This window comes from Pipistrellus hanaki (assembly GCF_964339955.1).
Source record: "Pipistrellus hanaki genome assembly, chromosome: 7".
Classification (NCBI taxonomy): domain Eukaryota; kingdom Metazoa; phylum Chordata; class Mammalia; order Chiroptera; family Vespertilionidae; genus Pipistrellus; species Pipistrellus hanaki.
The window spans coordinates 40,596,894-40,623,253 of NC_140509.1; the positions used below are offsets into that span (position 1 = coordinate 40,596,894).

At 38.3% G+C, this 26,360-nt stretch overlaps 2 protein-coding genes across 5 annotated transcripts in view; one reads left to right on the plus strand and one right to left on the minus strand.

Moving 5' to 3' along the window:
* The window catches only part of RARS2 (arginyl-tRNA synthetase 2, mitochondrial), a 56,402-nt gene extending 40,120 nt beyond the window's left edge, over positions 1–16,282 (minus strand). The window contains exons 1-4 of the mRNA XM_084890746.1: positions 16,186–16,282; positions 9,332–9,405; positions 5,297–5,402; positions 3,590–3,673 (exon numbers count right to left, since the gene is read on the minus strand). Of these exons, the coding sequence (XP_084746872.1) occupies positions 3,590–3,673; positions 5,297–5,402; positions 9,332–9,405; positions 16,186–16,221 (300 nt within the window). The 5' untranslated portion in view covers positions 16,222–16,282. The remainder of the gene's footprint in view (positions 1–3,589; positions 3,674–5,296; positions 5,403–9,331; positions 9,406–16,185) is intronic.
* An 80-nt stretch (positions 16,283–16,362) lies between these two features.
* Positions 16,363–26,360, plus strand: part of ORC3 (origin recognition complex subunit 3) — a 51,595-nt gene continuing 41,597 nt past the window's right edge. For 3 of the 4 annotated variants that reach the window (XM_084890728.1, XM_084890729.1, XM_084890730.1), the window contains exons 1-4: positions 16,363–16,461; positions 20,216–20,270; positions 22,224–22,321; positions 24,386–24,530. In XM_084890728.1, coding sequence (XP_084746854.1) covers positions 16,438–16,461; positions 20,216–20,270; positions 22,224–22,321; positions 24,386–24,530 — 322 coding nt within the window. In that variant the 5' untranslated portion in view covers positions 16,363–16,437. Of the gene's footprint in view, positions 16,462–16,485; positions 16,778–20,215; positions 20,271–22,223; positions 22,322–24,385; positions 24,531–26,360 lie in introns of those variants that run through there. The other variant, XM_084890731.1, reaches the window with a different exon arrangement.

Sequence of the window (26,360 nt, forward strand, 5' to 3'; positions counted from 1 at the left end):
GACTTTGAGCAAAGAAGTATTAGCATTTAAAAATTATCCTATCTAGCCAAAACCGGTTTGGCTCAGTGGTAGAGCATCTGTCTGTGGACTGAAAGGTCCCAGGTTCGATTCCGATCAACGGCATGTACATTGGTTGCGGGCACATCCCCGGTGGGGGGTGTGCAAGAGGCAGCTGGTTGATGTTTCTCTCTCATTGACATTTCTAGCTCTCTGTCTCCCTTCCTCTCTGTAAAAAATCAATAAAATATATATTTTAAAAATTATCCTATCTAATAAAAGAGTAATATGCAAATTGATTGCACCCTACTACATCCACAAAGCCATGCCCACCAGCCAATCAGGAACAAGTGTGCAAATTAACCCAACCAAGATGGCTGCCGCCACAGAGAGAGCAGGAGGCTTGGGTTTCCCTGGCAATGGAGGAAGCCAAGCTTCTCACACACCCTGGCAGGCCCAGTCCTCTGCTCAAGGCTACAAAGTTTCAATTATAGAAGATAAATAAATCCCAACAAAAATGGCAGCAGCCCGGGAGCTGGAGAGAGCAGGAGGCTTGAGTTTCCCCTGGCGATGGAGGAAGCCAAGCTTCAACAGCCCTGACTGGCCTAGGTTCCATTCAAGGCTACAAAGTTTCAATTACAGAAGATAAATAAATCCCAGATACCAGGGCCTCCGCTTGGGTTGCTGGGGAGCATGGCCAGCCTGCAAACCACCACAGGACCTTTGCCCAGGCCACCCCACATCCCAAGGGAACTCCCACCCTGATCCGGGACACTCTTCAGGGTAAACCAGCTGGCTCCCACCCATGAACCAGGCCTCTATCCTATCTAATAAAAGAGTAATATGCAAATTGACCATCACTCCAACACACAAGATGGCTGCCCCCATGTGTACACAAGATGGCCAGTGGGGGTAGGAGGGGGAGTTGAAAGGGACCAAGTCTACAAGAGAGGGCAGTTGTGGGGGATCAGGCCTGCAGGGGAAGGCAGTTAGGTGTGACCAGGTAGGCTGGCAGAGGAGATAAATTGGGTACAACCGGGCCTGCAGGGAAGGGCAGTTGTGGGGGATCAGGCCTGCAGGGGAGGGCAGGTAGGGGCAAACAGGCTGGTAGGGAAGCAGTTAGGCATCAATGAGGCTGGCAGGGGAGTGGTTAGAGTGTGATGAGGTTGGCAGGCAGAAGTGGTTAGGGGCAATCAGGAAGGCAGGTAGGTGAGCAGTTGGGAGCCAGCAGTCCTGGATTGTGAAAGGGATGTCAAACTGCCCATTAAATGGGCAGTCAGACATCCCTCAAGGGGGTCCCAGATTGGAGAGGGTACAGGCTGGGTTGAGGGACACCCCCAACCCCCAAGCACAAATTTCATGCACCGGGCCTCTAGTAATTTAAATAAAAATATAAATAAAAAAACAAAAAATTAAAAATCTAGAGCCTACTGCCATTGGTTGATAAAATATAGAAGAGGCCCCCAAAAAGACTATTTTCCAATACGTTCACACAAGCCGTTTGTAATTATGATTGTATAGCCAATAAAAATAATGTTAATAAAAATGTTTAATGTTCTGTTAATAAAAAAATTATAATTTATAAACACAGGCACATTCAATATTCTTTTCTTAGACTATGGGAGTTCACTGCTCTAGGATGTATCTTTACTGTGACACTGAGCAGGGCTATGTGAGCAATCTGCTCGTTCCTTTAAAACAAAACAATAAGATCCAGATTCTCAAGGCCCTAAATCTTATTCCCTTTGTTGTCAACTGAGAAGGATTTGGGAATATTTTTAATAAGTGAGCAAATGGGCATTCTTAAACTGGAGAAAATCTACTTATTTATAATAAAACATGAAAATTCATGGTCATTACAATTTTAAAATACACATTACATCTCTTTCAGCTAAGTCAGCTGTAAAGGCAAACTCCATTTACCCTAGTACATTTTCCCATCTTACAAAAAAACAAAAACAGTACAATATTCCTGCCTACCAAATGGCCTAAAATTTGGTAGGCACTTTGGTGAGCTGCACTTATACTTCAATAAAATTAAGTCAACAATTAGAAAAGTCACTGATTTAAAAAATGGTAAATTAGACTCACTGGTTTGCTTAATTGGCATGAAATGTTATCAAGAGCCCAGCATGTTGTAGACACTTTGTAAAAAGCTGAAAAAAAATTGTTCTTTCTTGTCCTTGTGACTGATTTTGGCTAATTAATTTCCTTGAAGTAAGAGTGAAAAAAGATAATAGAAAAAAGTTAAAAGATCTAGAGACAAGTATGAATCACTATCTCTCTTTCAGTGAAAAAAATATATTAGTAAGAATTTTGGTTTTATAGTTATTTTCAATTCAAAAAGCAGAATTTACTAAGTGTGACTATCTCAATACTGGTGTGATTTTTTTTACATACTACAACAAAGCCTGCATTATGATAAATTTTAATGTTTGAGATGAAATTCTCAACAAAAGATCTCATACCACTGCCTATCCGGAATTACATGTCCTCCTTGGCCTTACTAATGTGAGATCCAATTCCTCTATGTGATTTCCCCAATCCTCGAGGCCCGTGGTTGGCAAACTGTGGCTCTCGAGCTAGATGCGGCTCTTTGGCCCCTTGAATGTGGCTCTTCCACAAAATACCACGGCCTGGGTGAGTCTATTTTGAAGAAGTAGCGTTAGAAGTTTAAGTTTAAAAATTTGGCTCTCAAAAGAAATTTCAATCGTTGTACTCTTGATATTTGGCTCTGTTGACTAATGAGTTTGCCGACCACTGCTCTAGGCCATTCTGATTTTTTCCATCTTTGATCTTTCTTAATCTTATTGTACCAATCATCTTTATTTATTGTTTTGTGTGTGTGTTGACCTTAGAGACATGGGAAGGAGGTAGAAATATCAATCAGTTACTTCCCGCACTTAGCATGTGCCCTGGCCAGAGATCAAACCTGCAACCTGGGTATGTGCCCTGACCAGGAATTGAACCCACCACCTCTTGGTGTACAGGACTACACTCCAACCAACTGAACCACATTTGCCAGGACTATTTATTGTTTTATTTAAAAAATAAAATAAAATAAAAGCTGTCTTATGGTTGCATTTGTATGATTCTTATGCTTCCTATAGAATACAGGCTACCAGAGAGCAGAAACCAGCAAAACCTTTCTTACATTCGATACAGAGCCCATTAATCCATTCAACAATAATTATCTCACATCTACTACACAGTAGGCATTGTGCTAGGAACTGGGGACCCAATAGTGAGTGAGGAAAGCAGAAACTATAAGCTCTAATGAAAATTAGAGTTTAAAGGCCACAGACATTAATTAAATAAAAAGAATGTAAATGAACTATGGTAAGTTCTATAAGGAGAGATGTACAGTGCTATGGGAGTGTACAAATGAAGGGGTCAGAAGGCCACTGCCCGGGAAACATCAAGATCTGAAGGATAAGCAGGAGTTAACATGGGGTGCCATTCCAGGCAGAGGCATTAGAATGTGCATAAATTCTGAGGCAAGAAGAGGCACAATAAGTTTAAGAATTGGAGGGAAACCACTGTAGCTAAAGCAGAGTGAAGATGCAAGAGCTAAAACATAACCCATTCTTACCTTTGTTAACAGTTCTCTGTTTATTTTGAAATTTACAGTCCCTTGACCAGTGCTGATTTCAGTCACCACTGTATCACATTTTAGCTGAAAAGATAATAGATCAAGTAAAATAGCTAGCTATATTATAAAGTAAGCCCAGTAAGAGTTGTAGTTCTAAAATTATTAGATTTTCAACTGTCCAAAGACAAAAGGTGCATCATCTCTCTGTCTTTATATCTGGACCCGGGACTTAGCCAGTCCCTCAAATCATTCATTCTATTCTTCTTTACTTAGAATACTATTCTTTACTGAGACTCTTCCTCTTTCTCATTCCCTCGCCTCAAATTCTCCATCTGACACGGGAGAGAGCATCACTTACTCCCACGCTATGTACCCGTGACATGCAATGAGTTCTTTTTATCTCACCCACCTGTCGCAAAAGCCACAGAACAAGACATAATCATAATTATTAGATTTTCAACTGTCCAAAGACAAAAGGTGCATCATCTCTCTGTCTTTATATCTGGACCCGGGACTTAGCCAGTCCCTCAAATCATTCATTCTATTCTTCTTTACTTAGAATACTATTCTTTACTGAGACTCTTCCTCTTTCTCATTCCCTCGCCTCAAATTCTCCATCTGACACGGGAGAGAGCATCACTTACTCCCACGCTATGTACCCGTGACATGCAATGAGTTCTTTTTATCTCACCCACCTGTCGCAAAAGCCACAGAACAAGACATTATGTCGGGGCCTATGCTAAAGCACTAGTGTCAACACATAAAATGCAAATAACTTAAATACTTTGTCTTCAGTGAATATGTCTTAAAATTTTAACCAACTAGATATTCAAAGCACCTGATATATCCATGGAACTTGAAAAACACTTGTCACTGAAGAATCTCTTGTTTTTATTTTGACACTAAATACTGTAATTAGGATGATTCTATTCCTGATTTACTTCCTGATAAAAATCTGGGATGGTTTTTGATCAAATAAATACTCAGCTACCAAAACTCCTTTATCACCACTCATTCTTTAAGCATCTTTTTCTATGATAATGACTTCCATTGTTCCAATTCTTCAGGGTATCCAGATACCTCTTTTGTAATAACTTTATTTAAAAAAACAAAACAAAACAATTTGTGCAACACCTGCCTTTTCTGGTGGTATTATACTAACAACTTGGTCATTCTCTACAATCTTTTCAATTCCTCTTTTGGAAGCAAATTCATCAAAGAAATTAGACATGAAAGAGGTTTATTAGATCATCTAACCACTTTCTCTCTACAATCATAATTCTATTGCAATCTAATAATTTCTCTTCATATTTTAATGTTCATTTTCTCAGAAACTCATTTTAAAAAGTGCAACCCATTTCTCTAATTATCAACCTTGTTCTCCTAAATTCAGAAGTCTAACCAACATCAATCTCTAAATTTAATTAACACTTCAGTCCGCCTGTGAAGTAGTTAATTAAAAAAACAAAAAACTGAACAATGTCAGTTCAAGAAGAATACTCTATAACTAACTTAAAAAATCATCCTAATCATATAGTACATGGCTAAAATGAATTTAAAGTATATTTTCCAAGGTGCTTTCAACAAAGAAACACTAAATTCATTACTATGGCTGAGATAACCTGCAGAGTATTTTCTTCTGTAAGATAATAATTGTATTATAAAAAAAAAAAAAAAGGAAAAAAAAAGGTAATAGTGCTAAAGTACCTTCTCTGCCAGCTGTGTGGCTTGAACTTGAATATCTGGTCTTGGTCCTGAATACTCATTGTTCCCCAACAGAGAATCCACAGAAAGCTGAAAATCAGCTACTTCTCTAAAGAAGAAGGGAAAAACTGTTATTACCCTACAAACATTATTAATATAACAAAGATTAATCACTATGAGTTTCCCACATTTGACCTAATTTTATAAGAACAAGGTATTATGCTTTTAATATATAAAGTAATTAGAAATATCATCACCTTGTATTTATTTAGAACTTTATCTTTTATCATCTTATGAAATTCTTCCTCTTCTATTACCTAGTTGTAGCTTTGTAATATCTCTGTGAGATAGGAAGAGCAGCCACTTTGGAAAAAATTAAGACCTGACTTGTTAGAAAGTAAGCACATGAGTGTTTATTACATTGTTTTCTATAAATTTTTTGTAGGTTTACAATAGGTCAAAATGCAAGATAATTTTTTTTTAATATATATTTTATTGATTTTTTAAAGAGAGAAAGGGAGAGAGATAGAGAGCTAGAAACGTCGATGAGAGAGAAACATCGACAAGCTGCCTCTTGCACACCCCCTACTGGGGATGTGCCTGCAACTAATGTACATGACCTTGACCGGAATCGAACCCGGGACCTTTCAGTCTGCAGACCGACGCTCTACCACTGAGCCAAACCGGTTTCGGCAAAATGCAAAATAATTTTAATTGATATAGAAACACCTACATAATTACCCATATTGAAATCTGATATTTAATAAGAAACCAAAGAATGAGATTTTATGGGCAGAGTAAGTGGGTTAAATCACTGTCTAGCGGCTAGCCCATTCTGATTGACAAAAGACACATTTTAGAGAGGCACAAGAGACTCAGTTCTTATCACTCTTCAAATTAGAGATGTCCCTAAAAAATCCTGTGTATCTTTTGTTTAACAGCACATTAAAGAACCTAGTCAACAATGACCATTAAGAATTTTCCTGAGCCTAGTGTGAATTATACGTACCTACCCAAAATCATCTACCGACATTTAAACTGTAACTAACAGGCCCAAGTTCATCTATTAATCAGTGTCTGTGTGATCTTGGGCATGTTGCTTAAACCTCCCTTGTAACTTGAGTAAAATGGTATTAATAGTACCTACTTCATAGTGTTGCTAAAAATTTAAATTCTAGTTAAATAATACTGATTTAATTCTGATGTTAAATAAAAATGTCTAATAGTACCAGTACTGAGTCCTGGGAATTATTCTGTCTGTAGTTCTTCACTAGCTTGGTTGGCAAACTGTACTCTAATTTTTCCCCTAAGACTATTCTCTAATGATAAAATGACAATTTTATTTTCTAAAGATTAATTTTAACTCTGGAAACTCATATAAGGTCTAGATGAATTTATTTTACCTATTCTTTCCAAAAGACTCTGATAGCTTAGTCAAATATTTGTGCTAATAATGTGGGACAATGAAAATATAAATTTAACAAAAGGGACTAATAAACACAAAGATTTATTTTTTTCATGAAAAAATATTAAATTAAAATAAGATCCATACTAACAATGTTAACTGAAATTATACAGATTTGAATATACCAAAGATTAAACTATGATTTTTTTATTTTAAAAAGGGGACATGTGTAATACTTTCAAAAATAAAGATTAAAAAAAACTATGATTTTTAACATGCAGTGAGGATAATTTATAAAAGATTAAATATGACCATAAACCTTATAGGGTGGCTCTCAAAACATCTAGGAAACACAGAGGTCACATGATTTTCTAGTTATTTATTCTAGACATGAATAATAAAGTAGTTCAATTGAATTTAAAAATTTTATTATCTCAATAGAATCATGACAAATATTCCCAATTAGTTCAGTGATAGAAGGACGCATTTTAAAACATCATCCTTTTAGTCTTTTAAAAATGATGAACAATAATTTTAGCCATTCCCACCCTACAGCACATACCTTCACACCTTTGCTGTTGTGTCAATGGGTTATGCTTATATGCATGCATATAAGTCTTTGGGTTGCTCTCTTAACTCCCAAAATAGTATTTCTTAACCTATGGCACTTAATAGTATTTTAGAATAACATTAGAAATATTAGAACAGTTAGGCTTGGTTTTAGTGCTGTAAAGGACACTTGGCTTTCTTATGACAAAGCATTAGAAATTCCCTTTGTTTTAAATAAATATGTATAATTTTAAACTTGTAGCCTAGAAAAATTTTAAGATCCTCCCCAGTATTTATTTCCTATAAGTCAAAGTCTTAGAATTTCAGAGTACTAAAGTAGAACTGCCCAAAGGAGCTCCAGGCAGGTAATCTTATTCACAAGATAGGCCAAGGCAGTTCAGTTTGTTAAAGCTCTTTGAAACATAAAATAAAAACAGAGACATTCCCATGATCATGCAGAATGTCATTTATGGAATAGGTAAATGGTTTGGAACATTACATAAGTGTATATCTTATGTAATAAAGGGCTAATATGCAAATCGACCGAACAGCAGAACAACCAGTTGCTATGACACGCACTGACCTCCAGGGGGCAAAGTATCAATGCAGGAGCTTCCCCATGGTGGTCAATGTGCCAGAAGCAGGGCTAATGGCTGGCAAGTGTAACAGCAGTGACGGGAGCCTTTCTCGCCTCCATGACAGCACTAAGGATGTCCGACTGCTGGCGGGGAGCAGGCCTAAGCTGCCAGTTGGACATCCCCAGAGGGTTCCTGTACTGCAAGAGGGTGCAGGCCGGGCTGAGGGACCTCTCTCCCCGAGTGCATGAATTCTGTGTACTGGGCTTCTAGTATAATTATAAGGTCCCCTTGGTCAGTGGGCCTTAGAACACAATATAGAGGAAGTTGCAGCAGGCCATTTTAAATATATATTTTATTGATTTTTTTACAGGAGGAAGGGAGAGAGATAGAGAGTTAGAAATGTCGATGAGAGAGGAACATTGACTAGCTGCCTCTTGCACACCCCCTTCCGGGGATGTGCCTGCAACCAATGTACATGCCCTTGACTGGCATCGAACCTGGGACCTTTCAGTCCGCAGACCAACGTTCTACCACTGAGCCAAACTAGCTTTGGCGCATCAGGCCATTTTAAAGATGCTCTCTTTAACAATGCTACATGTAGCTTTCCTTTCCTTTTCCACTTATCTCTTAGTCCTACTCTGGGAGCAAGAATATTTATCCTATTGTATCTAAAATCCTAACAAAGGTGACAAAACATAAGGACATAATGATATTGATGATTATATCTTTACATTTTTCTAAAGCTTAGGAGTTAAATGTCTAGCAAATTTCTTATCATTATTAATTGACTGAAAGGGTATTTTATCCAAATATTAAAGTTTTCTAGTCAAATGGTAAACAAGTATCATTTAGAACACATGTGTCAAACACAAGGCCCGCGGGCCAAATCCAGCCCGCCAGGCCTTGCAATGTGGCCTGCACCGCGCTGTCATCACTGCACTCTGCTGTCAGTTTATGACATTGTCAGTTTATGACTGTTCAGTAAACCATTCGGCCCGCGATTTAGGCTGGATTTTAGATTTTGGCCCCTTCTCTGATTGAGTTCGACACCCCTAATTTAGAATGACCAAACTCACAAAAAGGTAGATTTTCCCTGGCAACCAACAAGGCAAACTATTGGTTGCATGTAGTCATAATCAAAAGTTCCCTGTAACACTATGAGTCCTCAAATGGAGGGGGAAAAACCCCCACAAAAAAACAAAAACAAAAAACTAGCAAGTAAATATTATACAATAGTATTCAAGCATCAGGTGTATAATCTCTCCAAGTCTTTCAAAAACCCTGAGAGTTCTTTTAATTGTTGCTACACAATTAAACTTGAACCTCATTCTTCATTCTTCTTAAAGACTTTGCCATAATTATAGTTATTAGCATAAATATCAAAACAACACAGGTTATAATAGGGTTAATTTCAAGGACTACTCTATAAATTGGGAGAGTAACTTTTTTTGCTATATTTATAAAGTAAACAATATTTTATATCATTACAAGTACGTTATACTTAACTCTTTTCTGGAAATTGGAACTGCAGATATTGACTTGATCAAGTTTTCTGGTGGAAGATCCAATACTCTGGAAAGCTAAAAATAAAGAAAAACAAAACAAAACAGAGCAAGATTGTTAATATATTTGTTCCAGATTCAATGTAACAGTGCTCAGAAAAAAAAAAGAAAAAAAAAAAAAAGAAAGAAAAGAAAAAAAAAAGAAAAGAAAAAAAAAAAAAAAGGAATATTGAGACACTTAACATAAATGAGCCTCAAATGCACTATGCCAAGTGACAATAGCCAGACTCAAAAGACTGTACAGTGTATGATTCAATTTATTTAAAATTCTGGAAGCCGAAACCAGTTTGGCTCAGTGGTAGAGCGTTGGTCTGCGGACTGAAAGGTCCCAGGTTCGATTCCGGTCAAGGGCATGTACCTTGGTTGCGGGCATATCCCCAGTGCGGGGTGTGCAAGAGGCAGCTGATCGATGACTCTTTCTCATCGGTTTCTAACTCTCTCTATCCCCCTCTCTTCCTCTCTGTAAAAAAATGAATAAAATATATTAAAAAAAAAAAATTCTGGAAAACCCCAACCTGTAAGGATGAAGAATGAATCTTGTTTGCCAGGAACTGAGGATGAGAAGAGGGTTTGACTATAAGTAACAAACATAACTGCCCCCACCCCCTCAAAAAAAGAATTTTATATTTATAAATTTTAAAATGAGTTTGTTTTTTTCCTAAAAGATGAAACACTGAGGAATCAAAGATAATTCATTTTATTCATTAATAAAGAATCTGAGTACCTAATTTGTGTCAGGTATTGTTCTAGAAATTGGGGATACAGCCGAAACCGGTTTGGCTCAGTGGATAGAGTGTCGGCCTGTGGACTGAAAGGTTCCGGGTTTGATTCTGGTCAAGGGCACATACCTTGGTTGCGGGCACATCCCCAGTAGGGGGTGTGCAAGAGGCAGCTGGTCGATGTTTCTCTCTCATTGACGTTTCTAATTCTCTATCCCTCTCAATTCCTCTCTGTGTAAAAAGGCACAGAAACATTCTTATATGATGCAAATTAAAAAACAAAAAGAAGGGACGGGGGGAAAGGTGCAATGGGGAGTTACTGTTTAATGAGTAGAGTTTCAGTTTTGTAAGATTAAAAGAATTCTGGAGACGGTGGTGATGGTTGCATAACGATGTGAATATATTTAATGCTACTAAACTGTACATTTACAAATAGTTAAGATGGTAAATTTTATGTTATGTATCTTTCCCCACAATTAAAAACAAAACAAAACCCTAAAAGAAATAATACTCTGCGATAAAGTAGTGGAATGAAGGCTTCTGTATATAAACTCCCATCTCCCAATTCCCACCTATTTTCAAATTAAAATGAAAAGGAGGGAGAGGGGGGATAAAGGAAGGTATGTAATAAGTATGTAGGTTATTTGTAGGTTAACAAATACAACAGCTAGGCACAGTCCAAAGATATAAACTAAAAAGTAATGGCCAACGAAAGATATAGCAGATTCTGAAGAGGAATGGATGCAGCCTGTTCGGCAAGGTTCCTAACTTGAATTAACAATGCTCATTAATACCCCAAATCTGGAGAGAGAAAAAAATTGAATAAATTCCATTATTATTTTTTCCATTGATGAATAGGTGATGCTACAGAGTTTCAGGAGAGAAAAAGTATACAGAGAAGTGAATTTCAGCACTTTCCAGCCTAAGTGCAGATTCTAGTAGAAACACAACACATTCCCAAAATACAGGAAGTAAATCTTGATTTGGTGTTGCATGGGTAGAAAGAATCAGAGAAGGAACTTTTATGGGCAGATGGAAAAACAGCAGGGCTAGCTAGTAGAAATCTAATATGCTAAGTCGGAGTTCAGGAATATGTTTACAAGTCACCACGACCACTGGAGAGACAAAAGGGGATTGGAGAGCTGTGGAGTTTATATTTTTGTAACCACAAAAGTGAGGTGAGCCACAAATAAATCTGAAATGGAGAGTGAAGAAGTCATCCATACAAAGCAGGAACAAATATAGAGTTTGGACAGAACTGACAAGATGAGAAAGAATAAACATCACAAATAGGCAAACAAACAGAGAGAAGTGAAGCAGAGAGGAAGGAAAAGAAAATTACAGAAGAGAAGGAATGTTGCATATAGGAGATCAAAGAACTCTAGTCTGAAAGAAAAATATAGCCCAATAAATACAAAAACATTCTTCATTAATGCTTCAAGATCTGCAGAAACCGGTTTGGCTCAATGGATAGAGCGTTGGCTTGAGGACTGAAAGGTCCCGGGTTCGATTCCGGTCAAGGGCATGTACCTTGGTTGTGGGCATATCCCCAGTAGGGGGTGTGCAAGAGGCAGCTGATTGATGACTCTCTCTCATTGATGTTTCTAACTCTCTATCTCTCTCCCTTCCTTTCTGTACAAAAATCAATAAAATATATTAAAAAAAATGCTTCAAGATCTGTAATTAAAGCAATCAGAGCAATATAAAAATGCATAAAGATAATCCATCCTTAGTATATCTGATGCCCCTAAAATATAAAAAGGGTAGAAGAAGCAAGAGGACAGGATAATAGGTACACTGGTTCTCCAGTAGCAAAGACGGAAGCATAGAGACAAAACCCAAAGCCACTCTTCAAGAAGTGGTAGCCAAGGAAAGATATTAACTTGGTCTCACTTGTCAGAAGCCATAGAAATGAATCAACAAAACCTAAGAAAATTTAAAAGTATTTGTTGATATATATATCTTGGCTCCCCCCAAAAGCAGGGCCTGATAAAAGGATTGTATGTAGATAGTTTATTTGGGAAGCGATTCCTGAGGGCAGAAGTGATCCGAGGAGAGGAAAAGAGAAGGAGAAAGAGAAAATATAAGATTGTGCCATCAAGGCCACTACTATAGGCAATGGGGGCTTAATTTCCATTACTTACTACCTCCTAAGAAGCATACACGATGCCCACCAAAACTGTCTATCCAAAAATAGAAAGCAAGAGGCTCCATCCCCCATTGATTGAGAGCTGTCCTTGACATTAACTCCACCATAGGCTGAGATTAGCAGCCTTTCAAAAACAGAATGGGATGCTGTGAGCAATGAGGAATGGGAGCACACGTGAAACTGTTCACACAAGTGGCAGCTGGAATCACAGGTGTGACCAAGTGATGGGAGAAAATAGGGCATAATATTCAATAACAGAAAAAACGTCCCTGAAATAAAGAACCAAATCTATATTGTGGTATATTATGGCAATGGCACACCATTGGCAGTAAAATGAAAGAATTAAACCTCCATACTCTTTATAATAAATATTTTTTTTAAATTTGAGGCAAACAAACAAAAACCCAAGTTGCAGAAGGATAATCAGTTTGATTACCACTTATATAAAATTTAATAACTGGCCCTAGCTGGTCTGGCTCAGTGGATAGAGTGTTGGCCTGAAGACTGAAGGGTTCCTGGTTCCATTCGGGTCAAGGGGATGTACCTCAGTTGCAGGCTCCTCTTTGGCCAGGGCCTTGGTCCAGACACAAGCAGGAGGCAACCAATCAATGTTTTTCTCTCATTTATATTTCTGTCTTTCCCTCTCTTCCACACTCTCTAAAAATCAATGGAAAAATACCCTCAGATAAGGATTAAAAAATAATAATAAAATTTAATAACTGAAAAATAAATTATTGTAAATATTAAAATATTAAAATCTCCTGGCTACTCATCCCTGCTTGCAAATTCTCTTTCCTCACATATGAGGTTTTGTATTTACCATATCTGTGCATGTCACTTACAATCTATGAATGCATCCCAACTAGTAATGGGTACATGAATATTATCTATTTTCTTCTCCATGATTAAATATTTCATTAAAAAAGAGAAACAAACTGAATCCACAGATCAAAAGTAAACTACTATGTCAGGAAAATATAACGCAAAAAATTTAACAGAGAAACATCAGGCTAAGTTATAAATTTCAAGATAAATCATCCAATCAAAAATCTAGAGATGAAAAGAACTTTACTTTGTATTCATGTTGCCTAATCACATGGTTAAAGCAAATAACTTAGCAATGATAATTTATATAGGACTACATAATCCACTAGAAAAATTGCAGATGGGCATATTTGTTTCACTGCTCAGTTGTTTATAGTTCGCTTTAGTTGCCAACATATGAAAATTGGAACTTTAAAAAATAACATTGGATTGTTGTATGCATTTGCATCTATGGTATAAGTCTTTGGAAAATTCAAAATCAGAACTAAGCAATATTGTTACTGTTTTGTTTCTAAAATGAAGATTTTTTAATATTTCTGAATCTATTTTGATATTTCTAAACATGCTAATTTTTTAAAATAATTAAACCTTTTGATACATCCAAGATTATTTTATCTGAGAAGTCATAATTTCTTTTTTTTTAAAGTAAAGTTTGAAAAAAAATAAAGCACCATGAGCCCTTCTTGAAAAGCCTACTTATAAAGAAATCCAGCCAATTAAGCTATGTAACCAGGAAAAGATTTGGTCAACATCTCATCCAAATCAATATAAAGTGAACAGCAGACAAGTTGTGCATATATGGCTAATAAACAGACTATGAGTGTTACAAATGAGAAAGTTACCCAAACAAATTAGGAATGGTAGAGGAAAGTTATGCCAACTATAAGAATTCTAATGCCCTCATCTCTCATGCCAGGGGTTGATATTTTCTAAACATGAAACATCAAGGTTTTAAATAAACATTCTAGAATAACTTATTATTCCGCATAATCTCTTAACTGCGGAGGACTCAAGTAGAAAATACATCAATAATTCTTTCCATTGCACTTTGGTTTTTCATTAAATTCAAGCAAAACTATGTTTAATACTTCTTTATTTAAAACAATATTTCAGTTATGCGTACCTAGGGAATCCTAACAGTATTACACTTTTAGTAGTTTGACATTTTTCATCATAACACATTTAAAGAAGCAAACAAACCTAAAAATAAAAACTCATTACAGTTTTTATAAAAAGCATATCTACCCAGTTTTTCTATCTTCCTTCCTTCTTTTTTCCTGACTTTATAAAAGTATTGCTAAGAAATTTTCATTGAAAATTAAGTTAAGGTTCAGATACGTAGCTTTCTGGTGACCTAACCTCATGTGGAACTAAAGCATTCACTGAGAGTAATGTATACTAGATTCCCACATCAGAAGTGTAGCAAGGGGATTCAAAATACGGTCCTCGGCATTCTAACTTAACAGAATGAACAATATTTATTGAGTGTATACCATGTACCAAACACAACCCCCAAGCACTATATACGTATTAATTCATTAAATCCTAATGGCAACCCTATAAAGTAGCTAAATAAATTTCCAGATTTTACAAATGAGGGACAGGGAACTTACATACCTACCAGAGAAGGTGGATTTAAACCCACATATACTCATGGTTGGTATTTTTAATCACTATACCAATGGCTCGCACCTTGTAATGACCCAGGGATCTTTAGAATAAACACTGATGCAAATATTCTGATTTAACTAGCGCAGGATGTGATGTGAGCAACAGGATGCTAATAAGTTCTTGTGCTGATGGTACTGTGCAGAGAAGTGTGGGGACCACTGCACTACACCTTTCTGCCTCCGGGTCTTCCTTGGTTAGTAGTTACCAGGCCTGGATGAACAACAAAATCATCTGATAGAGTTTCAAAGACCACCCCTCCCCCCCCTGCCCCCTAACGCGGGGGCCTGGGCTTGGGCATTTTTTAATGGTCCTCAGGTGACTGCAGTCTGCAGCCAAGGCTTGAGAACCACTGCTTAGGGTAGGGGTGTTGAACTCAATCAGAGAAGGGGCCAAAATCTAAAATCCAGCCTAAATTGCGGGCCGAATGGTTTACTGAACAGTCATAAACTGACAATGTCATAAACTGACAGCGGAGTGCAGTGATGACAGCGCGGTGCAGGCCACATTGCAAGGCCTGGCGGGCTGGATTTGGCCCGCGGGCCTTGTGTTTGACACATGTGGCTTAGGGAAACACACCAGGTGCCCTCCCTGTCAACAAGCAGGACTAACTATATCCTAGGACAGTGTTTCCCAAACTTCTCTCATGATGAGAATCACCTGGTGGAGTTGTTAAAATACAGATTCCTGAATCCCAATCTTTTGATACGTCCAAGAATATTTTAACTTAGTGCTCTGTCTTAGAGCACTAGTTAAGTATACAATTTTACCTATATGTTCCCAAAAATTCTAGTTTAGCACTTCTTAGTTGGGATTCAGGAATCTATAGTTCCATAGTTAGGGAAGGCCTTCTTAGTTGGGATTCAGGAATCTGTAGTTTAACCACTCCACCAGGTGATTCTCATCATGAGAGAAGTTTGGGAAACACTGTCCTAGGAGTTCCGAGGGCAAGAACGCAGACCTGTTTTCCAAGAACTTCCTTTCTTCTGTAAGAACCCTCAGGTTTTCTTTCTTCAGAACACTCTGGGTACTGCACTGCTATTCGGTTTACGAACCCTAAGACCTTTGAATGAACTTTTTTTTATCATTCATTGTAACCAAAGCCTCTTGATTTCACTAGGTCAATGTCAATTTCTGTGGGGTCTAATCATGGCCCCCGTGACTTTCCCACCCGATAAAGCTGTAGGGTAGGAAGGTTGGAGGGAAGCAGCCCGTGCCTTGCCAAGTTTACTTTTCACCCTGAAAGCTGAGCTGAGCCGCATGCATGCCCGACCCTCCCCTGGGTTTGCCTCAGCAGCTGAAGCATCTCCAGGGGACGGTGAGGGAGCGGCAGAAATAAACGGGGTCTCCTCAGAACCCGCCCTTCCGCTGCCTGAAGGCTGGCCCGCAGCGGTGACACGGCTTTGGGGGAGCGGGGCTCCGTTCCTGGGACCGTACCTGACAGGCGATGGACCTGCGGAAGCCGCACGCCATGTCTACTTCCACGTAGAGCGTCCCGGAACCTCTAAAGCCCCGCTGGAACCACGCCCCGCCCTCCTCTGAAGCCCCGCCTCCACGCACCGGAAGCCCGCCTCCAGGGTGATGCCAGCCAATCAAGAAGCCCAGTGGCTCGTCACTAACCTCTGCCCTGCTGCCGCGAAGGAGCGCGGGAAATCCTGAGTTTCTGGAGTCCATCCTGCCGCCGGGACCATGGCCACCTCCTCGGTGTCCAAGGTACGCGGGGGCGGGCGGCCGCTGAGACTCCGCCGCAACCTCATCCCCTCTCGGGGACGGCAGGAAGCGGAGGGCACGAGCGCCTAGGTGCACCGACTGCAGGGGAAGGTGTGGCGGTGGGAGCTGAGGTCGTGGCTCCAGGTCCAGTTCAGGCCAACCGTGTTTGGGGAGCGAAGACGTCCACCTGCCTTAGTGTTTTGGCTAGGTCTGAGGATTTCTAAATTCTGGTTTGTGGAGGTCGACTGTCCGGAGGATGTGCCCCAGTCACCCGTCCTCGGTCCTCCTCCAATGGTGATTGTGCCCAACACTCCATGAGGTACCCGGATGCAGGGGTTAACAAAATAGACTCAGTGTTTGCGCTGAAGAAACACATTAAACGCAGATGAGCTGACCACAAACTGAGAGGCCGTTAGGTAAAGGATTGGGGAGTGGAGGGTGTTAGCAAAGAGAATATGTTCTTTGGTTTAGAAGATAGAAATAAAATGGCATATTTAATAAAGGAATTGAAAAGTTTGTATAATTAGAAAGTAGAAATAGAAAAGGAAGTCTTACGAAAACTAATGAAAAGTAGTGTAAGAGTGTGTGTGAGGAGATCATATATAATAGATTCTCTCATACTGGCTGCTTAGATGGCCAGGGACTGCAAGACATAGTATAGTTGGTAAGAAGATAAACTTTAGAGCTCTATTGCCCAGTGTGGTAGCCATTAGCCACATGTGGGTATTTAAATGAAAATAAAGTTAAAAGTTTAGTCCCTCAATATGACTACATCTTAGTGCAGATTTTTGTATTTCCCTCGTTACTGAAAGTCCTATTGGATAGCACTGTTATAGACAGACCTTTAGTGATATGAGTACAACTAGAAGTTCCTTAAGTTGAGCTGTCTGGCCGAAGCCGGTTTGGCTCAGTGGTAGAGCGTCGGTCTGTGGACTGAAGGGTCCCGGGTACGATTCCGGGTCAAGGGCATGTACATTGGTTGCGGGCACATCCCTGGTGGGGGGTGTGCAAGAGGCAGCTGGTCGATGTTTCTTTCTCATCGACGTTTCTAGCTCTCTCTCTCTCTTCCTCTGTAAAAAATCAATAAAATATATTAAAAAAAAAAAATGTTGAGCTGTCTGATAAAGCTGAGAATGCAGATGAAGAAGCTCCAAAGACATTTCTCTGTATAAAACCAGATTAATGAAGAAGACTACACCATGGATCTAATTTTTAATTTTGATTAAAACAAAATTATGAGCACAGTGCCTTCCAAGACTATATATCAAGGAGGAGCTACAAGTTTAGGGTTAAGTTTACAAAGGACTAACTGTGTTCCTAAGTACAAGCTAGAAGAGATTTAACTGCTACTATATTTTTAAAAAAATTATTAGGATTGGTACTGTTTTTGTTTTGCCCTGGTTGTGTAGTTCCATAGATTTTGGATGGTCTGCCTTCTGATCCTTTTTGTTGCATAATCCTCGTATTATTATTTTTTTTAATCCCCACTGGAGAATATGTTTTTATTGGTTCCTAGAGAAAGGAAGGGTGTGAAAGCAAAAGAAACATCAATGTGAAAGAGAGACATTAATCAGTTGCCTCCCATACCCACCCTGATCAGGGATCAAACCCACAACCTAGATATGTGCCCTGACCAGGAATTGAACCTGTAACCTTTTGGTGTATGGGAGGATGCTCCAACCAATTGAGCCACCCAGCCAGGGCAAGCCTCTTATTTTTGTATATCTTGCAGAATTGTGAAATTCTCCCCCACCCCCAGGAAAGCTCTTATGGCCTTATCACCAAAATGCTTGTATTGAGATGATTATGAAGGGACCCTGACATGAATAAGAATCTTTAGACTATTTTCCCCCAACCTATCTAAACTTCTCTCTTATTTATTTATTTATTTTTTATCATATTGCTGTTGGCTGTCCTCCTAGACTTCTTCCTTCATCTCAAACACCATCCCTTGATCAGGAGTTCAAAGTGGTTAATCATGTTACTCCCACTGCCATACATTAGGATTCCTTCATGATAGTGTATTTCACTCCTTCATAGCTCCTTTTCCTTTACTGATTGCAGATAGATATATAATAGAAAGAAGGTAGTAACAAGCTTATTGTGATACCACATGATTTTTCTAAATATGTATGTATTTTAAATGGTTCCACTAGCTGCAGATACAAGAGTATATAGGGCAAAATTCTCACTTTGGATCCTGTAATCCAAATGGCCACTTTATATTTGCACTGCTGTCTTTAGCAGTGCAAATGTCATGAGATGACTTTTTCTAGACACACAGGTGTCCCCAAAAAAAGATATACACACTTTGATTAATTGTAAAGTCAGTGTTTATTAATATACAGTTTATTTTCAAAGTTGAGTTATCAGTTATTAAAGTGTATATACATTTTTGGGGGGGACTCCTATATTTTTTTTTTACTTTTTCATTTTCCACAGAAATGGCAATCTTAAGAAGCTGTCCATGCTTTAGGATTGGGAGAATAAACATAGGACCAGTAGCCTGGGGACTATATATCACTAATCAAATAATAACATGAAATTAAATGTAGCTAGGAAATTACCAGGGATATTACTTTGCAAGCATTTATTCTATACTAGAGGCCCGGTGCACGAAATTCGGGGTGGTCCCTCAGCACAGCCTGCATCCTCTAATCTGGGATCTCTCTCACAATCCAGGACTGCTGGCTCCCAATCGCTCACCTGCCTGCCTGCCTGATTGCCCCTAACTGCTTCTGCCTGCCAGTCTGATCACCCCCTAACCACTCCCCTGCCAGCCTCATTGATGCCTAACTGCTCCCCTGCCAGCCTGATTGCCCTCTCCTGCAAGCCTGGTCTCCTCCCTCCCCCCCCAACTGTCCTTCCCTGCTTTCCCAGTAATCCCTAACTGCCCTCCCCTGCCAGCCTGGTTGCCCCCAACTGCCCTCCCCTGCCAGCCATCTTGTGGTGACCATCTTGTGTCCACATGGGGGCGGCCATCTTGTGTGTTGGAATGATGGTCAATTTACATATTACTCTTTTATTAGATTAAATACTGATTGCCTAATGAATATGTTAACATTGGGAAAATGATCATGAACTAAATGCAATCTGTGCTCTGAAAATACTCAGAAACTAGTTAGAGAGAGAAACTAAATAACTATGATGCAGAGTGAAAGTAATTAAAAATAAAGATATTCAAGTCCTGTGAGATCTTAGGAGAAGGAGTAATTCTAACTAGAGTGGCTGAGTTTGAGTTAATCTGTAATGGATAAATGAATATGTATTTATAAGATGAAGAAAGGTGAAACAATAGCCCAAATGATCTATTTCCCATCATGGTTCTAATGGTTGGAGTTTAATTAAATAACAGATACTTCTTTTGAGATGGAAAGCATCACTATTTTATATCTTTTTGATCTTCATTTTAATGGATACCACTAATGTTCTTTCTTCTCTAAGTTTTATAAAAATGGAATTTTTCTGCATTCAAATTTCATCAGAGTTTATTTTCTTTGTCTCTTAGATCAGGTCCCAAAGAACATAATCAAAGATGAATATCCCATGAGAAGGAAGAGAAAGAAATGGATAGTCCTTGTATTGTTTAAGAATTTTCCTCCTGTAACTCATATAGAAAAGAGCTATCTTAGCACTTTAAGAAATACCCTTTTAAAAAAAATCTGCTTATCCATAAAATATTTAGTTAATGGATTTATCTGCTCCTTGGCTACTTTGACTTTATGCCTTTTTTTTTTTTTTTTTTTTTTTTTTATAGGGCTGTTTTGTGTTTAAGCCAAACTTCAAGAAGAGAAAGATCTCTGTGCCAATAGGTATGATGTCTTAATATCAAATTTGTTAGTTTTCTACCCCTAATTGAATTTAGTACTTCTCTTGTCTAAGCATGGCTTACAAAGGGTAAAATGAAAAGTAAATTTCCTTCAAAGGATATGTCATCATTTTTTAAAAGAGATTGTCCTAAAAATCTTAGTGGTTTTCTGGGGCGAAGTAGGGGTATTGACTTACAAAGGGCAATGGGGACTTTTTTGAAGTGAGAAAAATGTTCCCTAGATTTGAGGGGGTGGTCACAAGAGTGCATACTTTTTTTTTTTTTTTTAAATGTATATTATTGATTTTGTTCAGAGAGGAAGGGAGAGAGATAGCAAGTTAGAAACATCGATGAGAGAGAGTCATCGATCAGCTGCCTCTTGCACACCCCCTACTGGGGATGTGCCCGCAACCAAGGTACATGCCCTTGACCGGAATCGAACCCGGGACCCTTCAGTCCCCAAGGCGACGCTCTATCCACTGAGCCAAACTGGTTTTGGCAAGAGTGCATACTTTTGTTAGGACATCTCAAATGGGGATACTTAGGCATGAAGAATTTTCAATGATGTTGTTATAGTAAGTGACAGAGCTGGGTTTAAACCCAAGCTGTCAGATTTTCGAATCCATGGTCTAACTATTACTTTCAAAATATGAGGTGAGTTTTTGCTTAGAACATTTGTATTGAATTTCAGCTATAATTTATTAGGATTTGTTTAAACTTTTTAGTATTAGTAAATCTAATGTGTACAGTTGTATAATATGAACTTTAAGGTATATAAGGTTTTTCCCATTGTGCTGATCTAAGACCAACATGAAAATCTTAGAGGAATTGACCCTAATTTGAAGACAGATGGACCAGAAATGAGGAAAACATCCAGAATTTAGCACTTTATGGCTTTTGTTCTTGAAACAAGATTGCCTTAATAAGTAGGAAGATGTTTTGCATTGTGCCCACCATCTGTCTAAGAAAAGATTGCTAACTCTCCTCAGTATTCTGTGGAGAGAGAAAGAGGTTGGGGGTGGGGGTGGGTTATGTCTTGTATCCATTGGTTATGTTTATATGCATGCATCAAGTCCTTCAGTTGATCTCTTACAGCCCCCCATCTCAACCTCCCTTGCCTTCCCGCTATAGTTTGACAGTCTGTTCAATGGTTCTTTATCTCTATAACTATTTTTCCCCATATCTTGCAGCTGCAGACTAGAAATAAACATATAATAACAAAAAACGTTTTGAGTCCCAATTTCAATTTCCAACAGTTCTGAGAAACAGTAAGAATTTAAGACGTATAAATAAAATTAAATATTAAAGATAATCAATGTTACTATCACCAAATATATATATATATATATTTCATGCCTGGTGCATGAAATTCAGGCCTAAACGGGCAGTCGAACATCTTTCTCACAATCCAGGACTGTTGGCTCCCAACTGCCTGCCTGCCTGCCTTCCTGATCACCCCCTAATCACTCCCCTGCCAGCCTGATTGATGCCTAACCTCTCTTCTGCCAGCTTGAATGCTCCTAACTGCCCTCCCCTGCAGGCCTTGTCACCCCTAACTGCCCTTCCCTGCCTGCCTGGTTCCCCAAACTGCTCTCCGCAGCAGGCCTGGGTCCTTCCCAACTTCCCTCCTCTGCCAGCCTGGTCACCCCTAACTGCCCTCCCTTGCAGGCTTGATTGCCCCCGACTGCCCTCCCTTGCAGGCCTGATCGCCCACAACTGCCCTCCCTTGCAGGACTGGTCCCTCCCAACTGCCTTCCCCTACTGGCCTTATTGCCCACAACTGCCTTCTCTTGCAGGACTGGTCCCTCCCAACTGTCCTCCCCTGCTGGCCATCTTGTGTCCACCTGGGGATAGCCATCTTGTGTGTTGGAGTGTCAGTTAATTTGCATATTACTATTTTATTATAGTAATAAATATATTATATAAAAAAGATACTGACTTATTTCTGTGTTTTCAGAGGAGTATTTTAATGATGGGAAAAATGAGTCTGAGGACAGTAAGCTTCGATTTGAAACTTATCAGGTGATATGGCAGCAGATGAAATCTGAAACTGAGGTGAATACATTTTTTAATAACATTTCTCTAATTCTGTAAAACTCACATTTATTGTTTCTTCTTTTCCACCAGTTTACAAGAGAATTGATGAAATGTTGGTAATATGGTTAAGCACAATCTGTATATCCTAAAAAAATCAAAACCCTCATGTTCCAAGTATTAAGTATAGTTTCAGGTACTGGAACTTATGTTTATAATGATAGTTGCTAAGGCAAAGAGCTCTTTACACATCCTCACAGTTTTGAAATGTTGTCACTGTCTAAATTATCCATTCAGTTACGCAAATAAGAAATCAAGCTCTTTCTAAACTTCATTCTCTCATCCTATATCCAGTTACCATGTACTTTATATTCTAGCTCTGAAAAATTTATCCACTATAGCAGATTAATTCTTCTAGAGCTAACAGATTTTTTTTTTTTTAACCAACACAGTGTTGTATATATTTTTTCTTTATTAAAGTATTACATGTGTGTCCTTATTGCCCTATTACCCCCACAGCCCCCCACTCATGCCCTCATCCCCCCTATTGTCTGTGTCCATTGGTTAGGCTTATGTGCCTGCATGCAAGTCCTTTGGTTGATCTCTCTCTCTTATTCCCACCCTCCCCTACCTTCCCTCTGAGGTTTGATGGTCTGATCAATGCTTCTCTGTCTCTGGATCTATTTTTTGTTCATCAGTTTATGTTGTTCATTATATTCCATAAATAAGTGAGATCATGTGATATTTATCTTTCTGTGACTGGCTTATTTTGCTTAGCATAATGCTCTCCAGTTCCATCCATGCTGTTGCAAATGGTAAGAATTTCTTCTTTTTTACCACAGTGTAGTATTCCATTGTATAGATGTACCACAGTTTTTAATCCACTTATCTGCTGATGAGCACCTAGGCTGTTTCCAAATTTTAGCTATTGTAAATTGTGCCACTATAAACCTAGGGGTGTATATATCCTTTCTGATTGGTGTTTTTAGTTTCTTGGGATATATTCCTAGAAGTGGGATCATTGGATCAAATAGGAGTTCCATTTTTAGTTTTTTTAGGAAACTCCATACTGTTCTCCACAGTGGCTGCACAAGTCTTCTTATTATTTTTTAATGCCTTTGGGGCAGTTATGTGCTTTTCAGTTAATTATTGCTTCCCACCACACTTTATTGCTTTACACATAGTGGCTTTGCTCATTCATGTATTCCATGTGACCCTTGAAGATATTTGAGTTTGTGGTTTCCAATTTAGGTTCTCATTATTTCTTTACCTGATTGTCATAATATCCTCTTAACTGACCCTTTAGTGTAAAACCCTTCAGATCTGCCGCTAGTTTCTGTGGCACTATTGGCCAAATTAGAAAGTCTTCCTTTCATGCAGATACAGTCTTAGGTCCTGCAACAGGGGTTTTCCAGCTCTGGGGCCAACTGCCTTCACAGTGCTGTCAGATTAACTCTAATCCAGATTTAATCATATCTCTACTTCAGATGTCTTCAGTGGTTCAACCTACAGGATAAAATCTAAACTCTTTAACATCTAATATATTTTTTCTTGGTCTGGCTCTTTGCTTATTTGTCCAATCTCATTCCCTTCCACTTTTCATGTTCTTTATGCTTAGCTATATCCGTGGCTCTTCAGTTGTTTGGTGCTTTCTTCCTTCCTTGCCTCCTTTACTGTTCATTCATTCAAACTTCCTTTACCTACCATCACCAACTCTATCACCTGCTTTGGCTCAGATATATCCTACTCTTTATTCCTATATTGTCATAGCACTCTACACAATGTATTTTCATTTTAAGCATTCTTGTTCAATTTCTTTACATTTTTTAAGGTAGGGACTCTCTTTTATTTGTAAGGTGTTTAGTCAGTGTTTGTTGAATGATTAAATGAGACTCTTTAATGAGGGGATCCAAAGCCCTAATCATTGGAAATTTAAAAAAAAACAACACATTTTTTTTCATCATGATTGTAATTTTACATGTAATCTTTGGAATCGAATTCATGACAGTTTTCTTTCCCAAATTTTGAAAGACACATCAGATTATTGCTAATTATAATCTGTAAAATTTTGTGTGTTCTGTGTAGAAAATGCAAGAGGAATTAAATAAAAACCTGTTTGACAGTCTAATCAAATTTCTACAAAAGTCTCATTCTGGATTCCAGAAGAATTCAAGAGACTGGGGTTGTCAAATAAAACTAAGAGAAATCCCAACTGCTGCTCTTATTCTAGGTATGTACAGGTTTGTTGTTTTTTAAAATTGGTGGCTCTGTTTTTGAGAATAGTGGGGAATAATCTGTTCTGTTAAACCTGTTTTGTCTCATTTTCAGAATTAAAACAATTTTGTTAGGTATAATTTCAAAACCAATAAAAGCTCTTTATACTGATCATACATCTATAAATTAGAAGAAATTTATTTGGGTTAGCTAGTACCCTCATCAACTTTCTGTCTGAAAAAATCAAGGGAAGCCGAAGCTGGTTTGGCTCAGTGGTAGAGCGTTGGTCTGCGGACTGAAAGGTTCCAGGTTCGATTCCAGTCAAGGGCATGCACATGGGTTGCGGGCGCAAGAGGCATCCCCAGTAGGGGATGTGCAAGAGGCAGCTGGTCGATGTTTCTCTCTCATCGATGTTTCTAGCTCTCTCTCTTTCTCCCTTTCTCTCTGCTAAAAATCAATAAAATATATATTTTTTTAAAAATGAAGGGGAAATATATATGTTACTCTTTCCTTTAGTTATATTAGGAAAGTGGATGAGGTTTGAATTTGGTAATAAAGAAACCAGTAGTGTATTAAGATAGTTTATTTTTATATCTTTTTATCATTTCTTCAGTGCATTTATTCTATGACTTTAATTTTATTTCCTTATTTCCTTATTTTATTTAAATATTTGATTGTTTCATAATATTGTATTAATTGTAATTGTTTAAAAGAATTTTGGATGAATTATATATAAACTGCTTCAGACTACAGGCTGTAAATTTCTTAGTTATTTAAATTTCTATAATTAACATTCAGTCTTAACCAAACATCTGGCTTGCAGGTAATGGAAAAATTTTCTTTGAAATATTAGTAGGTTTTTTTTCTTTTCATTTTGTTTAAAGCGTACTGTCTAATACTGTTAATTATCTACCTAATATTCAGGGCAGTACTTCTCAAACTTTCATGTTCCTAAAAATAACTACTAGGGGATCTTAGTAAATGCAAAATTTTACTAATAAGTCTGGGGCAGGGCCTAAAATGCTGCATTTCTAATAGGCCTCTATTCAATGCCCATACTACTGATCCCAGGACCACTCTGAGTAATAAGACTTTGTGGAATGATTTTAAAATGCTGTGGATCAGCTTTTCAGTGCAACCTGCCAATTAATTTGAAAACCCCTTCCATTATGGATGAAAAACTGAAGCCCAGTGATGGCTGGCTTGAACTGTTTGTTGGGTGCTTTCTTTCTCTATTGCCATGTTATAGTAATTGGAGTGGGAGAAACAGGATCAAGAGGGATGGCCTGACAGATTGTTGTGAGAGCACTGTTTAAATCCCTTCTCTGCCTAATGCCAAAAGGAGAAAAGAAGCTAATGGAAATCATGTGTTTGAAAGTCAGTAGTTTGAGGAGAACTTTTTCCAGTTAAAGACACTGATTATCTTGTTTCCAATAGACAAGTGCGTTATCTTAAGGAACATAGTATTAAATAGCTTACAAAGTCAGTCAGACAAGATAAGCCAGTGCTTTACTAAACTAAATTTGTTCAGAGATGTAGTATCATAAACATAGACCGAAATGCATGCTAGAAATATCACTTTGACACTTAAAAAAAATCTGTACTCAAAGTTACTTAAGCACATTGCACAGTTTCTATTTTCTCTAAGGTATATGTCTATTTACTTATTTCTTTTAGTGTATGTCTGTTTAAAAATATCCTGCCAACAGCTTTGTTTGTTGCCTCTCCTAAGAAAAAAATGTTGACTATTGGTGGTCTGGATGATTCTGAATCTTTCTTGCAAGCAATTGAAGGTTTATAGTAGCAAGCCTCAAGTAGTTTCAGGATGTCTGCTGCTGGCATCTGC